We start from the raw sequence: 16,748 nt of genomic DNA, 5'->3' as shown, positions 1-16,748 counted from the left end.
GGGGGCAGGCTGGGGACCAGACAGGTACACGCATGGCCAGCAGGGGGCACTGGTGCCTCATGGGAAGCCTGCCTCCCTTTGTGAGGTTGGAGCCCATCTAAACAGGTTCTCCTTGCCCAGGCTTCTGCAGTCACCTCCCCCAAGCATGGCAGCTTGGCCCAGCCTCCTTTCTGTCCCTGTGACTTGCTGCTGCTTAGTCACATCGGTCATGTCCAATTCTGTGCGACCCTATGGACTGCAGCCTGCCAGGGTCCTCTGTCCATGGGCTTCTCTAGGCAAGAATACTGGAGTGGGTTGCCATGCCCTTCTCCAGGGGATCTTCCCCACCCAGGGATTGAACCTACGTCTCCTGAATTGCAGGCAGATTCTTCACTGCTGAGCTACTAGGGAAGCCCCCCTGTGGCTTAGGTCAGCCTAAATGGCCAATGTAACCCCTATGCTCAGAAAAAGGAGACAGAGTCAGGCCTGGTATTTCAAGCCTTTGTTGAGAGAAGGTTTGGGGTTTATGTACAAGAGAGAAGGAAGTGGTACATGTACAAAAAGGAGTGGGCCCCTGTGTTCCCTTCAGGGACTGAGAAGAAACTGACAGGGGGTAGAGAAAACAGCTGAGACCACCATGACCCTGCCCCCTGCCAGCAAAACCTAGCTGGGGAAAAGTGAGGATGCTGTTGGCACACCCTTTCTCTTGCTGTCTCCAGGTTGGGGAAGAGGAAATGACCCCTCTGCTCACAATGGCAAGGACAGAGTCAGCCTCGACTGCAAAGGGCCACGGGCAGGGAGCGTGGGATCACTTCTCTCCCTTTATCACTAGGGCACAGCTGGGGGGGCCCAGGCTTAGGAAAGCCTTGCTGCTGGTAGAAGGTGATCTGAGGCTGGCAGGGTCCAGGGCTGTCTAAGCTTGGACACTCCTAGATCACAGCTGACCACTGGAATTCAAAAAGTAAGGGGAAAAAAGAAGGGATAATTGCTTTCTCCTCTCCTCCCTCTGGCTCTATAGTGATGGCGGGCCTAGGTGCCCATGGCCTAGCTTAAAGCTGGAAATGGTTTTAATCCAGCCCTGAGCTGGCTCTTGAGGAAATGAAGTTGAAGACCTTGGGAGCAAAGTGCAGTACTGGAGGCACCAGGGAAGTGCCAGGCCCTGAAAGACGTCGTGCCCACAGAGGTGGCAGGCAAGATGCAGCTCTGAGAGCTGGGATGGACTGAGAGCAGCATAGCCCTCTGCTGGGCCCTTGGCCAGTTCCAGGGCTTCAGGTGCACTGGTTGGACCTGCAGGACTCCGTGGGTTGAAGTGCTTCTGCTTCCAGGAGGGTCTCAGTGGGGGCCTGGAGCCCGAGGGGGGCCGGCGGGCGGTGCAGCACTCCTGGCTGGATGGCGAACGACGAGGGGCTGGTGGTGGAGGCCTGTGGGGAAGACAACAGGCCTGTGAACAGGCAGGGAGGCTAGGCCAGGCCCACCTTCTGTAGGCCCAGCCCCACAGGCAGGTTTAGTGAAGAGCCAGCTGTGAGGCTAATGAGTGAGATTAAAAGAGGCTGGAGTGGACAGTCAGGGTGGACTCTGCATGTTCAGAGGAATAGGTGGGGGTGCTAAAGGTCACTAGGGAATGGCAGAAATAAGGTGGACTCAGCAAGAGCTAGAAGCTGGGAAGAGACCCCAGGCAGACTGGATATCAGCAAACAGGTCAAGGATCATCTGATGTCCCTGGGCAGAAGCCACTGCCAGAGCTCATTTGAGGAGGCAAGGACAACGGACACCCAGGCCCAGGACTGGAGCTGCTCAGCCTCAGTAATCAGAGGCGGCGCTTGGTCCTGCCTATCTAGGCAGCTCCCTACCCCTTGGGTCTTAGTAGAAGCCAAGACAGCATTAGTGGGAGAGCACCACTTCCCTGAGGGTACATGCAGGGATCAGTCACACTTCTCAGAGCATGGGGCATGCAAGGGAAGAAGTATGTGTCCCCTGTCACCGCGAGGCTGCCAGAGGATGGTTCCAAATCATGCAGGGGAGGAGGTGCCTGTGGGTCCCAGCAGGAGTGCTGGAAGGTGGGCATGCAGAGGGCAGCTGTGGTGCCCAGTACCTGTCAAGGGCCCCAGCCTTGGGGGTTAACAGTTTGACTCATCATGGTGGGCTGCATCACAGAAGAAGCGTGAGCCCCGCTTGGCAGTACGGGCCGTGAAAGGGACACTCTTCAGCACTGTGGCCCAGGAGAGAGACACAGTGGTCAGGCCCCATGGGGGTGGGGTGGGAGGAGGCCCAAAGGGCTATGGGAGGGGTTTGGGTGCCACCCAGTGGCCAGGCGCCAGGGAGGGCAAAGGGCCCACCTGTGATGATGTCCTCAATGGTACCATCCTTCCCCTCATAAACAGGCCGGTGCTCTTTGGCTTGGCGCCGCCTCAACTCTGCAATCAGCTCCTGCTGTTGCCACTTGTTCCGCTGGGATGGGGTCTAGGGCCGAGCATTTGAAGGGGAAGGGCGTTAGCACTAACCCTCCACAGGGCTGGTTCCTGCCTCAAGATGCACTCAGACCCTGGGGTGCCCTGGATTGTGCTCACCAGCGCCACACCCCCTCCCCCCATCATGGCCTGGGAGTCCCCTCTCGGAGCCCCTCTCCCCATCCTGTGGACTCCAGCATCAGGTCCTCTGGGTGGTCTTTGGGCTCCAATTCTCGATCTCCTCTCCAGCTCTCTGCTCCACCCCCACCCCCCCAAGCCTTTGCCCTGCTCTCCAGGCCTCAGCCCTTGGTCCCACCCACCTTGGCATCCAGTTTCTTGGCTTCTTGAGCCAGCTGCTTCTCCCGCATGACCTCCTCCTGCTTCTTGCGGGCTTCATTCTCTTGTTCTGCTTCCTAAGAACCATGAAAGATGGTTGTGTGTGTGTGTGTGTGTGTGTGTGTGTGTTGAGGATGGTGTGTGTGTATAAGGATGGTGTGTGTGTGTGCTGAGGTTCACACAGGCTATGAGGGGAGGAGCTAACACTGAGGGTGGAGATGGGTGTCAGTGGGACCAGCAACCCCAGGTGGCCACCCTCTGGAGGGGCACTTCCTGCCCCAAACAATGACAGGAAGGGCCTGGGCCCCCACCCTGCCCACCAGTTCACAGCTAAGAGGCCTGCGGCCAGCTTCCATCCATCCCTCCCAGGACCCAGAGGAGGAGACAAAAAAGGCCCAGACTTGAAGCCCATCCCTCTCCCCACTGCCCAATTTCTCTGAGCCAGACTCCTCTTTAGAAACCTCTCTTCTACTCACCTTGTAAGAACGAATGAATCGGACAAACACTGGGAAGAATACCGAAGGAGGTGTGGTCTTGGGACTCTCACCGAAGTAGCGTACTACGGCATTGTAGGCTTCCTGGGGAAGGGGTTGGCAGAAGGGGTCAGCCCGGCGGGCTAGGGGAAGCCCAGCTCCCACCAGGGACCAGCCAGGACCAAGCAGAGGCAACCGAGGCCCCCACAGCCTCTGTGGGAGGGAAAAGAACAAGGGGCTCCCAGAGCCCCCGGGGGTGCATGTCTCCAGAGGCAGCTGCCTGCCACCCACAGTGCAACCCCCTGCCCCCCAGTCAGCCAGCCAGCTGCTTGATGAAAGTTCTCTGAGCCAACCGGAACCACGCCCACCAGAGGGGCACGGCGCCTTGGCCCCGGCTGCTCGCACCCGCCTCCACCCTGTGCTCACCTCGGCCGTCTTGGCGTCACGCTGGAGCTTGTCCAGTTTGCCTTCGTTGGTGCTGAGGAAGTTGCGCAGGACGCTGTTGTCGTGTATGCTGCATTCCCGCCGGATCAGCTCCATGCCCCGGCCCAGCTCCTTCACGTCCAGCAGCACGTTCTCCAGGGACACTGCGGTCACCAGAGCCCAGGCTGAGGACTACAGCCCTCCCCGCAGCGGGGACTGCTGGTTCCTCACGCCCTGCTTCCAGAGCTCCCACACGCGTGGAGAGGGGCGCACCAAGCGAGCCAGGCTCTCAGAGGGGCAAGGAGAAGGAGTGGAGGCTGTGGGCTCGTGACCCTCCAGATAGCCAAGGAAGGTGAGCCGGAGACTGCTGGGCTCCAACACAGAGCTGCCCCAGGCCTGCCCCGGTTTCATGAGGGGGACAAAAATAACAGCGACCCTATGTCTGTGGGGGGCTTCACATACATCACAGAGACAGGCAGGCTCCGGGGCCAGCCTGCGGGGGCGAAGAGCCACAGCTGCCTTCTCTACCAGCTCCCACAGCACCCGGGTGAGCAGGGCCGGGTGGGGCGAGGGGCCTGTAGGAAGGCTCTCTCTGGGGTGGCCCCTGCCCATGGCCCCAGCGGAAAGCTTTGAAGTGTCAGAAAAAAAGCAAAGCCAGAAAGAAAGGCACCCAAGCGTTCTTCTCCTCATAGCTTCCGGGGATTGTCCTGGGCTGGACATAAGGGCAGGCTCGCCAGGCCAGGCTCTCACCTGCAGCGGCTTTCTCTACAAAGTGCAGCTCATGCCAAAAGTTAGCCAGGTCTGGGTACTTCTCCTTCACCGTCAGGGCGATGAAATGAAGCAGGGTCATCTTCCTGTCGGTGGACTTGGTGTCCAGCAGCTGATCGAGGGGGGCAAAGGGCAACAACGCAACAGGTCTGAACACCTGGGCTCCACAGTTGCCGCCCCTCAACTCCCCGGCTCCTTGTCGCCCCTGCCCTCTTACCAGATCCAGGCTCTGGAGCTTGAAGCCATACACAGCTCCCCGCTTGCTGCTGTTCATGTAGTTCCCCAGTGCAAGTATGATCTGTCCAGAGGTGCACCAGAGGAACTCAGGGCAGGCCCTCCTCTCTGCACAGCTCCAGCCCCACCCAGGACCTGGGGACCACCCGCACCCACGTCCACAACCTCCCCCACCTCCAACATCTGCTTCAGCTTCTGGGAGGACTTGACAGAGGCAGAGGCGGCAATGATAGCGTTGAGTTGCTGGAAGGCAAGAGGAAGAACTAAGTAACCCCACGCCAGGGCGGGATGGCGTCAGAGCAGGGCCAGCAGGGAAGGGGGCCAGCAGGTCAGGAGTGGCGGGGGGGGGGCACACCGTGGACCACCAGGATTCAGGGGAGAGCCGTACCGGCGTGAGCATCTGCAGGTTGTCCTGGAAGTTGCCCAGGAAGGCCATGCCAGCCATCCGCTGGGTCAGCCGCTCCACCTTGCTGAAGAGCAGCATGAAGCGGTCCTCAGCCGTCAGCTCCTCCAGCGGCTGCCGTTCGCGCTCATACTGCCGCAGCAGCTTCACCTCCGCCTCCGTGGGCAGGAAGCGCATCAGGCACTCCACGAAGTCGACGGGCAGGGTCTGGAGGTCGAACCTGTGTAGGAGGGAGGAACCACCTCGGTTCTTGCCTTTGCCCACAGTATCTGTCATCCCTTCATGATCCACTTCCTGCAAGGATGGAGGGCAGGGTCTGGAGCAGCACACAGCCAGAGGCAGAGGACTCACGGCCTCACCTTCAGTAACTCCAGTACTGATGTTACTCAGCACCAGCAAAAGTCCTCAGGGCACAGTCCATTCTTGTTTAAGAACTCTTCAGTGTCTTCCCTCTGCAGCTAAGTTTTAACTCCCAGATGTGGCTTAGGAGGCCCAGCCTGCAAGACTTCTGTTCGCCTGTCTACTCAGTCTCTTTGGCTCCCCTCTTTACACTAAAGCCAGAGTCAATTTTCAGTATCCAGGGCACCATGCCTCTCCCTCTAGGCCCCAGTCTGCACTTCACATACATACACATCCTTCAGGTTGCAAGTGAGACATCGCCTCCTCTAGGAAGCCTTCCCTGATCACCAAGCTCAGCTACCTGGCCCTCGCTGTTCTCCTAAAGCCTCCTGTACCTCCATCATCTTGGTGGTTACCACCCAGTGTTACTGGACTGTTCCCACTAGACTGGGAGCTCCCTGAGGGAAGGTCTGGACTGACTCCCCTGCATCTCACAAAGTGTTTGGCACATAGCACAGATGCAGTCAGTTCTGGCTATGCCACTGAATGACTGAGGGAGCTCTGTCGATACCCTGGAATCCAGAGAAGGCTGGGGTCCCAGGTGGAGATCCTAAGTGGGTTACCAACAGGTGGGGGCCAGGGAAAGTTCAGTGGGAGCCTCACGTGTGGATGGCCCTGCAGATCTCCTCAGCTGAGCGACCAGCCTTGCGTAGGGTGATGGCCAGGTTCTTGGCACGATTGGCTTCCAACAGGGTCACCTTGCTGGCAGCCTTTTGTGCTGTCTTGTTCTTGGAGCAGATGAGATCGAGGGCAGGGCCCTGGGCTTTTGTCTTGAACAGTTCTTCAAACTTGTCCAGGTCCAGGTCCTGGCAGAAGTCATGAGAGGGAAAGTGCTGTGGTCTCTCCCTACAGGAGGAGGGCCCCTGGCAGCACACCAGCTCTGGTACCCCAAGGGCTGAGTCCGGGGGCCCCTCCAAGGCCAGGAGATCTAGCCTGAAGGACAACCTAGTCCCTAGCCCCCAATCCCATCCCTCAGGGCCCCGGGCCCTGCTACCTCCAAGATCTTCTCATCATCAAGTTCGCTGAAGACAGTGCCACTGATCTGGTTGGGTTTTAGGGCTGTCCAGTTGAAGACGGGCAGCCGGAACTTGGTCTTGATAGGTTTCTTAATGCGAATGGCTAATTTAAAAGGAGGATCAGTGAGACAGGAGCCAAGGACACACTCCCTCGGTCCCACTAGCTCTGCCCAGAGCCCTCGGGACACTCACCTGACAGGCCTACTGTCAACACCACAGAGGGGGCAGCGCCAGGGAGAGGTGGGGCCGGGGGACACTTGTCTGGGGGACGAAGAAATGGCACAGTGACTCAAGGGCCAAGAGACCCCTCTGCTCGTCTACCTGTCCCTAAAAACTTTCAGGGGAGTAGGCTGCATGAACTCCCTGCCCAAGCAGCTCCCAGGGGTTGTAACTCTGATTCCCAGGGGTCCCGGGGGTGGTGGTGCTGGTCTCTGACCCACTCTTTCCTGCTTTAGGCTAAGCCCTCTCCTTGAATGTCTTCAGAGGAATCAGAAGCAGCATCCTTATGCTCCTTAAAACAGATCCACACCTGCTCTTAGAATCCCTTCCCTAGTAACCTGAGCATCCCTCAGATGCTCCCTCCCTCAGCCCCTCCCATCTGACTTTACATCCTTCCAGCACATCCCCTGTGGCCCCACAATAAGGCTGCACCTCTTACCTTTTACCAGGTAAGGGTCCTGCTTACCTGGTAACGGGGGAGGAGGCGGGGGCAAGGGAGGAGCTGGCGGTGGAGGCAGAGGTAGGGCCTCCTCAGGGGGTGGGGCCAGAGCAAGGAGGTCCAGGTCGGAGTGGGGCACGCCCTCATTCAGCTCTGCAGAGCCCACTCGGGCCAGAGCCTCGCTGCCCACAGACTCCAGGCCCCGGGCACTGGGCTCCAAGTGGCATCGGTGCTGGAAGGCCTCCTCTTTCTCTTTAATGAGCCGCCGCAGGGTGTGTACCTGGTGGCTCGTGTTCTCATAAGTCTCCTATTGGGCAGAGAGTACTATTAGGAAAAGAGCACCTGAAGGCCTCTGGGAGTGAGGCTTCCTACACAGGGGTCTCCAGGAGGGTATTCAGAGGCAAAGAGCAGCAGAAACCCTGGTGGGGACTGGGGGAAGCTGGGATGCAACGTAACAAGAGGTGAGTGGAAGAGTCGACCATCTGGCTGGCACCCTGCAGTGCTCCAGCCCAATTTCACTGGTCCCTCAAGACCTGGGTAGAAGGCTGCCTTGGGAGATGCTCCTTGACCCACCAGCAGCCTGCTATGGCTGCTCTCAGCCCTTGGTGCCTCAGGCCTGCTCTTGTTCCATCTGGTTTGTACAATTGCTCAACTGGAAGCCCCCTACGGACGAGGCCCTGCCTTAGCCACCTCTGTGTCCTCCATACTCCCGACAGGGCACTTCAGACTCTTAGCAGGGGCTTGGTGGACATGTGCTGGGCTCAGCAGAGCTGGCATAACTGTATTCTTGTGGGAGAAGAGGTAGGTTGGGGCATGATTTTGCAACTACAACAGTTCAATGAGGGACAGAGAAGACACTGAAATATGAGGAGGCCTTGCCCTCCAGTATGGGATACCTGGCGGAAACCCTAACAAACAGCCCCAAGGAGCTGGGCTGGGGAAGCATGTGGAGGTGCAGGCGAGGGAGAAGCAAGGCTGGAGGAGGAGGCGGGGACTCCAGAGGTGTCTCTACCCTTCTGTGTGTGCATTTGGCCCACTGTGGCTCCAGCTTCCCTCTCCAGCTAGATCCTGGGGTGCAATCATCAGCCCACCCTCAGTGGAGTGCTCCAAGGGTGAATCAAGATCTGGATTCTTGAGGACTTGACATGATTCAGAGATGGAAAGCAAGATCCCCTGGCCCCAGCACCCAGGGGCCCCTTTCCCAGGTAACTTGGTACCTTGATGCTCTCAAGTTCCTTCTCCCGCTGCAGCAGTTGCTTCTCTAGCTCTGCCACACGCATCATGTTTTCATTCTCTAGGTCCAGAAGCTTCTCTGTGAGCTGCAGGATGAGAAGGGCAGGTCCACTCGGTGGAATCTAAGCCCGAGTGACCAACCCGGGCCCGACCCCTCCACCCAGGGCTCCAAAGGCAGCTTGGTCCAGTGGCTTCCCTATGGACTCTTGCGGGCCTGGGATCTGAGGCCGCGGGAAACAGTACTAGGCAAATGGCTACATCTAACTCTCTGGAGCCCAAGGCCACCTCACATCCAGTCCAGAGGTCACTAGTGGTGTGTTCACTCCCCTGCAGATGGCTCAGTACCTCAGCCAAATCATGTGCCGGAGAGCCCTGCTGGGTTCTGAGGTTTCCGGGGGGCTCAGTTGGGAGGTACATAGGTCGGCTCGGGATTCCTGGGACTCAGATGTCCCCATTCCCTCCCCACCCTCAACAGTGGTCCTGGCAGCAACGGAGGACCACGTACATGGGACACATGCTCCTCCAGTTCTTCCACCTTCTCCAGGGCCACATTCTTGGTCTCGGCATCCTCCAACAAACCCCCTACGTCGAACACGTTGTCCAGGTACGCCTGGATCTGCACCTGCAGCTTCTCACTCTCTGTATGCCGTGACTTCTGGGGAAGAGCAGACACAGTAGTAGTGGGGGGAGCCTCCTCATCCCCTCCACAACCCCTTCCCGGAGCTAGGATCCGGAGAGCTCCTCCTGCAGCAGTGTCCGATTCTTGGCCCTGGAGCTGACTGACTGAGCCCTCTTCGGGAAGGCCTGAATCCCAGGCCACAGAAGAGGGGTGCCAGGAGCATCCATGACTAGGCTCTTAGAAAAGAAACACCCACTGTGTTACAGCTAAGCTGGTCCTCTGTCCCAGAGCACCTCCCACTGTGAGGACTCTAGTCCACCGCACCTGCAGGAACTCCTCCAGCCCCAGCTTGGTGAACTCATACTGCAGATGGACCCGGAAGTTCATGTCTTCCACCGAGTGCACCACAATGTTGATAAACTGCATGCAGGCCACCTGGGGGAGGAGCAGCCCAGAGGGTCAGAGACAGCTGAGACAGAGACAATAGGTGGCTGGCAGAACCAGCATCATCAGGGGGATAATCAAAAGGAGTGAGTAAATAGGTAAGTCTTTGGGGAACAAGAGCAATAAGAGTATTTTAACTTAAGTCCAACAATATTCAGTGTATGAAGACAAGTAAACTATATGAGAAATGGGTATAAATGAAGATTTGTGCTCTGATATCCTTTGCACATCAGTAGGTTTTTTTTTTTTTTTAACTTACTTCTGTTTTTATTTTTTGGCCACATCACCTGGCATATGGGATCTTAGTTCCCTGATCGAACCTGTGCCCCCTGCAGTGGAAGTGCAGAATCTTAACCACTGGATCACCAGGGAAGTCCCTCAGCAGATATTTCTTGAGACCACCCTACTAGCTGAACACCTTCGACTGAAGAGAAGTGAAGCCAGAGGAAAAGCTGGGGGAAAGGAAAGCAGCTCAGGAAGGATCCAAATCAGGGACGGTAAGGCCACAGAAAGGGGTAAAGGAACCAGACCCAAGACAGAAAAATGACCTTGTCCTGGAGTTTCCTCTGGGGTGAGTGGACAAGGAGCAGTTACTGAGTAGAGAACCACTTGCGGTTCCACACAGAACACCAAAGCGCACTGTCGGCCTGGCCCAGTTCTCAAGGAGTAGGTGGCCCTGCTGGGCAAGCACCTGACCCAGCCCAGCTCCTCACCATGAAGTCAATGTTGCTGTCCTCATTCCGGAAATATTCCATCAGCTTCTCAAAGCGGTGCAGCTCCTTGCACACCTGAACAAACAGACTTCTCAGTGACAGGATCTGTCCCCTGCAGAACCCTAGCATCCCCGAGCCCTGGTTCCTAGGAACATTTGTCAAAGGGACTTGGTTCTGACCAAGTGTAACCACAACTCTTTATGTAACTGGCCACTTGGGACATGACATAAGAAAGCCTGGGACCTGACATCTGCTCTGGGCCTCAGAAGGGGCTCAGTAAAGGTGTGACCTTAGTCTGGGCTCTAGGTGCCTCTGGGGGTAGGCCAAGAAGAAACAAAGGGGCCTGGGGGTGCTGAGTTATTGAAGAAAGGAGTCGGGTGGAGGCCAAGGCTGAGGCAGGACACTGAGGTCCTAGCAGGGATGCAGGAGAGAGGATGGGGCGCAGGAAAGCCCCAGAGCTGACAGGGGTCCAGAGACTCAGCCGAGCCTCTGGCTTCAAGGAGGAAGAGCCACTTCCTGGCTTGAACAATGGATGCTAGGGAAGAGGTCCAAAGAGGAGGAAGGGGTGGGATCAGCAGCTGCGGCTGGATGTCGAGGAATCCTATGTTCAAGCAGATGGGGGTTTCAGAGCCAGGCCCTGGGGCTGGGGAATTCCAAGAAGGAGCTCCTTTTCCCTTCACCAACAACAGCCAGCAACCCAGGAGAACCCTTGCTTCTCCTCCCACAACAAGTATAACTGCCTTGGGTACGACCAGTGTGTTCACCGCCTCTGAACCACCCAGGGTGCCTGTTAAAGCACAGATCACCAGGCTTCCCAGGGGTCCAACCATTTACCAGGATCTTCAGGTATTCTGCACAGTGGGTTAGGACTACAGGACTGTAGCCCTCAATGAGGGCATCCTTTGCTGGCCAATCAGGAGCATTCCCAACATAAGATCTAGTAAGACTGAAGTTTGGGTTTGGGTTTAAAAAAGCAGGGGGCAGACCACCTAGCTAAAAGCACTGGGCTGTTAAAATCCCCAGGATGTGTGAGATCACAGGAAAGGGTGCTTACCTAGCCGGCTCCCATATCTTCCCCACCAAACACACACACGCACACACACACACATGAATGTAGGACACTGACCTCTTTGAAATTGTCAAAGGCAGCGAGAATGATTTCATGACCTCCTCGTACCAAACACACAGCTGCCAGAAGCTCTAAGACAAGGGCTTTGGTCCTAAGGGGTGGAGAATAAAAATGAATACCCTCGCCCCTGCCCGGGCCATGACACAGTTCACTTTCACACCTGTGTGAGTCCTTTTGAGAGAACAAAGACAGCCTCCGTGGTGAAGGAGAAGGTGTGGGCTTGGGAGAGAAGGCAGGGGAGGCAAGCTGGCTCCCCTCCCTAAGCTGTGTACACCTGAGGGAAGCAGAACACTCCTCCTCCAGCAGAGGGGAGGGGGCCGAATTGAGGCACTGACCTAGGCCACAGGACCCGAGACCAGGTAGGACTTCCGGACGGGGACAAGTGGAGCCCAGATCTCCAGAGCCCTGGGCAGAGAGGGGAGGAAAGGAGAGGAAGGGAACTCACCTTGGATTTTTGTTGTTGAGACTGAGCGCAATCTCATTGACAGCGTGAGGGTGGGACATGACCAGGTTGAATCCATACTGCAGCAAGGAGAAAGGACAGGAGGGGAGACAGTGATGGGGGGAAGGCAGACCCCAGCTGGAGCTCCCTGACTGTGGGCCCACCCGCAAACTCATCCATTACAAGCTGGTGCCTTCCTAGCTCTCCTAGTTGGGAGACCAGGCAGAAGGGGCAGAGCACCCACGGCCAGTGCTGTCACCTTACCTGGTAGTTCATGATAGCTCTGAGACAGAGGATACACACGTGGACGTCATCCTTCTGGCTCACCAGGCGGGAGTTCTTCAGGGCCCTGCGCCCAGGGAGAGTGCTGTACCTGGAGGAGAGAGGGATTCTGGTGAAGGGTCAAGGGCATGCAGCATCATTCAGACAGCAGGCTGCCCCTCAGCAGCAGGAGGAAAGGGGGATGGAGGACCTTGCATCAATATCCCCGAGAGAAGGTGCAGGGGGCAGGGTGCTCCACTGTTTTCACCTCCCTGGAGCAGGTCTTTGTCAGTAAATCTCCAGGACCCCAGCCTTAAAACCAGTGCCCAAACCATCCTAAGCTCAGAGCTCCTCCAAACACAATAGGAGGTGTGCAGGCCTTCCTAGATCTCAGGATGGGTCCAGGAGACATCCATCGGAGCCCTCCTTCCCCCTCCTCCCAGTCACTGCATCTTCTACACGTCCCCTGGGGCAGGGGCATCTTGGCTCCCACCCCACTTCTAGGCCCTAGAAAAGACAGAGCAGACCCCAGAGGCTACAAGAGGGCCGGGACTACCTCTGACTTTGCCCCCAGTGATGTTTCATGGAAAAAAAAGGAAACGCAAATGGTATCTGGTCATGCATGACTAGAATGATGAGCAGTGTCAGGGGCAAGACCCAAAGGAGACAAGGAGAAAAGCATGGCTGAGAGAGATCATGGAAGGGGCCACAGGGCCCAAAGGAAAGCCTCCCTCTGTGAAGGGGCTCTGAGAAATCATCCAGTCCATCCACCTGCCTCTGGGCAGGACAGCTCTTCAGCTACTGCAGACCAACGCACACGCTGCAGCCTTGGAGGAAAAAAGGCCTAAAGGAAGGAGGGAGGGAAAGGTGAGCAGCAGCAGGCTGGTGGGGGCTGGTCTCCGGGCAGCTGATGGAGCTGAGTACAGAGCAGAGGGAAACAGACATGAAGGCAGGTGCTGGACCAGCCGGTGAAGACCAAGGAGCTGGATGAGAACAAGCCCTGCCCAGGGGCCTGGAGGAATGGCAGAGTGAGAGTGAGGAATGGAGGGGCCCCCAGAGAGGGGGAGATGAGAGGGGAGGGCTGGAACCCCAGAGGAGGTGGGCACAGCCGAGGGGGATGTACTTACCCAGGACAGATCGCTGGGCAGAGTCAAGGGACAGAGAGGACAGACCAGAGACAGACTGGCAGGCAGAGGGCAAGAGAGCTGAGCCTGGAAGCAAGAGTGAAGGGAGGAGCGTGAGCACTCACCGCTGTTACCCAGGACCTGGATGGATGGGGGCGAGGGTGGGAGGCAGGCGGGCAGAGCGAGAGCACACATACCGGAGCACAGACTGGCGCGCAGAGCGAGCGAGGCTGTTGGTGAAGGGGGCGGACAGGGCGCTGGGTGGCTGCAGGTCCTCGATAGACCTGCTCCAGGACCGGAGCTTGTCAAACGCGCCATCGTCACCACTCTCCAGAGCCTCAAAGTCAAACCTGGAGCAGGAAAGGACACACATGCCCGCACACAGGAGAAATTCAGTGCCAAGCCCCTGGCGGGCCCACCCCCACCCGTTATACCTTGAGGGCCACGAGAAGCAAGGGCAGCCAGAAGAAAAAGCGGAACCGGCCAGCAGAGACCCAGCCCTGGCCAGGAGAGCCACTGGCACAGGTGTGCTGAGCAGGGCAGAGGCGGCATGGACCATGCCCAGGAGGGGCATCTGAGGAGATGGGGATACTGAGAGGCCAGCTGCTGCTCCCCACTGGCCAAGCAACTCCAGGAGTCACCTCCCATGGGCCTGAAGGGACTCGGGGGGCTGGTAGTCTTTCTGCACCCCCAGCCATAGACAGGACATTTCAGAGAAGCCATGGGTCCCCTTGAGTCGGCCCGAAGAGCAGCAGTGGGGAACTGGGCAACTGCAGGTACTACTAGGCAGCCAACAGCAGCTGCCGGAGAGGCCTCTCAATGCCCTGAGGGGGCCCGGGTGGTTCTGGATTAGGTTCATGAGGGCAGATCTGAGTGGAAGGGGATGGGGGTCCTGGTGAAGCCAGAGTGGGACAGGCCTCTATGTTCAGGAAGAACTCCAGTCCCATCCCAGCACTGAGTTTTGATGGCTGGGTTCTCCATGGTTCTACTTGAGGTTTCTAGGTTTTCCTGGCTCAGAGGCTCCTCACGCTGCAGCTTCCCTTGAAGGAGGGCAGAGGTGTGAACTGGGGTCCTTAATCCCTACAGGAGTTGGGACGGCTACTTTGTCACTTTCTGCTTCTCAGACCAGCTGTCTTCCACAATCAGCAGTTTGGGAGTGTGGCCAGAGCAAAGAGGACAGCATAAGATGATGAACCCATAGGGCCTTCTCCCTTGCAGGTCCCCTCATCGGATCTCCCCCTCTGAGAAACAAGCCCCACTCCCCTTTCCTGCCCTCTTCCCTGAAGTGGGTCACCCAGGATGGAACGAGCATTTCCAACAGGCTCCTTAAATATGCACAGCGCCAGGGTCAAAGTCACAGAGGCCAAGGCTTTCTGAAATAGGAAGCAGTATCTGCAGATGCCTGAATGTTTCCAAGAAAGTAGGAACAGACTTCAGGATCCTGACAGTCAGATGTTTGATGGGGCTTTCAAGCAGAACTCGGAGGAGTCTCCAGGACAGGGAAATCACTTGCCAGTGCCCTCCCTCCATCGATAATAGTATTCTCCACTCCAGCCCCAATCTGGAACGTTCAGTGTACAAATAAGTGCCTTTGCTCAAACTCTATTTGGCTTCACTCTTTTCCTCTCAACCCTTCCCAAAACACTTACTCTTACCTACCCTCTACCTGCCCTGAGTCTTCCTCTTAAAAACAGTCAAAGGTACTGCCATGGACACTACAATACTGAGGTTCCAGGGTATTTTTGGTTTCAAGCAGCTGGAATTTGTTTGCTTTCCAAACAAGATAGGCTTATTTGGAAAAATGATCTACATCTTTTACTATAAAAGCTCTGAATTTTTTTTTAAATCGCTTCAGCAAATATTTTTCATTTCTTTCTATAAAAAGAGTGAGTTTTTTTTTTTTTTTTTAAGGGATAGAAAGATGATGAGGCTTGACTTCTGCAGGGACGGGAAGGGGGAGTCAGTCACTCTTGGTTTTAATGGGATGACCTGGTAAAAATGACTAAGGCCAAACCCAGGGGAGGCAATAGTTTCCCGAACTCTTAAGGAGATGAGGGTAAAAACCTGCTGAGGAAGGAGAATGGCCCAGGGCAAGGACAGCAGCAAGAAAAGTGAAAGTCATGACTGGGGAGAGTCCCTGGACTGAGGAGTTCCCCAGGATGAGGGACTTTCAGCGCTAACACTGGGGAAAGTCGTGTGGGGAAAGTCACGGGTAAACTGGGATGATCGGTCACCCGAGGGCTCTGGTCAGTCTTGGGTACAGGTCTGCATGTGTTGGTCATGCTGTGAATGATCAACATAACCCTCTTTCCACATATTTAGGTAATTATGATAGGGAACACCACCTTAAATAACAACAATTAACAAATAAAAGTGGCTACCACTATGTTCCAAACACTACAAACTGCTTTACACACATTATCATCCAATGCTTACAGCAACCCTGGAACATGGATTCCCTCTTACATAAGAGGACCTCAGCAATCTTTCCAGAGGTCACGCAGATAGTAAAGGACCGAAGAGACCCACGCCGGGCTTTGCCTTGAAAGCCCTTGTTCCTTCCACTCCCCACCCCAGCCCACGTTGCCTTTTCCTCTGTGCTAACTCACTTCCAGCTGCCTCCAAACCCCTGCCTGCTTGAAAAAGGCTCCTGAAGGCTTCATTTTCAGTCTGTCAAAGGTCATGCTCACTGCTCCTGGGGTGACATGAAGAAACCCTCTCATAGCTGGAGACCTAAAGTGGCTTTGCAAAGATCTAGCTCTCCCAAAGTAAACGAACCCCGCAGGGGCCTCTCTCCCAAAAGCCAGGACACCTCCTTGGGCCGCTCCCAGCATGGAGTCTGGGTCTTCTGGGTTAGGATCCTGAGCTGCCCTTCCACATCCTGCCTTCTGCTCCCCAAAATGCACCTCCTACTCATCACCTGGCATTCTTCACTGACCTCAGACAGCCCCGTGGCCACCTGTCCATGCCTACACTGCTGCCTGGGGTTCCCATTCCACCTTCACTTCTGCCAGTTCCAGTCAAAGCAGAATGGGACTGTGTCCTACCTCACTGGTCCCCCCCGCCCTGGTCCCAGGTGGTACTCACATGACAGAACACTGGGCAAAGGATAGGTAATCCACCAACACGTCCAGGCCTTTGTTTTCATCATTCAGAAACTCCCGCACCCACCTGCAGATAAAGGAAACAGCAGAGGAGAGCGCTAATAAAGTGGGTTGAGGGGGAGAAGCAAAAGGTGCCTCTGTGAAACAATATTCCCTCTTGGATCCTCTGGAACTCAGCACCAGGCGGGGAGAATTCTGAAGATCAAAGCCTGGGTCAGGATCCCTGGGTCCCTGGGTCAGGAAGATCCCCTAGAGAAGGAAATGACAAGCCACTCCAGTATTCTTGCCTGGGAAATACCCAGGACAGAGGAGCCTCGTGGGCTACAGTCCATGGGGTCACAAAGAGTTGGACACAACTGAGCACCCCAACTCAACAGAAGTCTCAGTTAAAAGACAGGCAGGGAAGGGCAAAGAGAGCTCTGGAAAAGAGGCATACCAGGCCAAAGGGCTCTCCACCAAGTTCAAGGAAAGGTATTTTGGGAAGCGGTGAACAGAGGGATACGTGGGATTTCTGTGTGTAGTCACGGGTGAGACTGGCAGAAT

At 56.3% G+C, this 16,748-nt stretch overlaps 2 protein-coding genes across 6 annotated transcripts in view; one reads left to right on the top strand and one right to left on the bottom strand.

The window, feature by feature from the left end:
- The window catches only part of LOC122682197 (tubulin alpha-1C chain-like), a 1,110,822-nt gene that overhangs the window by 345,812 nt on the left and 748,262 nt on the right, over nt 1-16,748 (top strand). The window lies entirely within an intron of this gene.
- The window catches only part of FMNL3 (formin like 3), a 51,518-nt gene continuing 35,236 nt past the window's right edge, over nt 467-16,748 (bottom strand). The window contains exons 5-27 of one of the 5 annotated variants that reach the window (XM_043884595.1): nt 16,189-16,272; nt 13,299-13,451; nt 11,981-12,089; nt 11,720-11,796; nt 11,272-11,365; nt 10,146-10,220; nt 9,313-9,423; nt 8,875-9,021; nt 8,354-8,455; nt 7,164-7,443; nt 6,671-6,739; nt 6,457-6,581; nt 6,066-6,268; nt 5,049-5,283; nt 4,835-4,903; nt 4,644-4,724; nt 4,409-4,538; nt 3,662-3,822; nt 3,239-3,340; nt 2,747-2,839; nt 2,316-2,439; nt 2,072-2,188; nt 1,369-1,400 (exon numbers count right to left, since the gene is read on the bottom strand). In XM_043884595.1, the coding sequence (XP_043740530.1) occupies nt 2,097-2,188; nt 2,316-2,439; nt 2,747-2,839; nt 3,239-3,340; nt 3,662-3,822; nt 4,409-4,538; nt 4,644-4,724; nt 4,835-4,903; nt 5,049-5,283; nt 6,066-6,268; nt 6,457-6,581; nt 6,671-6,739; nt 7,164-7,443; nt 8,354-8,455; nt 8,875-9,021; nt 9,313-9,423; nt 10,146-10,220; nt 11,272-11,365; nt 11,720-11,796; nt 11,981-12,089; nt 13,299-13,451; nt 16,189-16,272 (2,716 nt within the window). In that variant the 3' untranslated portion in view covers nt 1,369-1,400; nt 2,072-2,096. Of the gene's footprint in view, nt 1,401-2,071; nt 2,189-2,315; nt 2,440-2,746; nt 2,840-3,238; nt 3,341-3,661; nt 3,823-4,408; nt 4,539-4,643; nt 4,725-4,834; nt 4,904-5,048; nt 5,284-6,065; nt 6,269-6,456; nt 6,582-6,670; nt 6,740-7,163; nt 7,444-8,353; nt 8,456-8,874; nt 9,025-9,312; nt 9,424-10,145; nt 10,221-11,271; nt 11,366-11,719; nt 11,797-11,980; nt 12,090-13,298; nt 13,452-16,188; nt 16,273-16,748 lie in introns of all 5 variants that reach the window. The other 4 variants (XM_043884578.1, XM_043884588.1, XM_043884604.1 and 1 more) reach the window with 4 other exon arrangements.

Source organism: Cervus elaphus, chromosome 3 (assembly GCF_910594005.1).
Source record: "Cervus elaphus chromosome 3, mCerEla1.1, whole genome shotgun sequence".
Classification (NCBI taxonomy): domain Eukaryota; kingdom Metazoa; phylum Chordata; class Mammalia; order Artiodactyla; family Cervidae; genus Cervus; species Cervus elaphus.
Note: the sequence above shows the minus strand (reverse complement) of the source record. Positions and strands in the feature narration are given on the sequence as shown.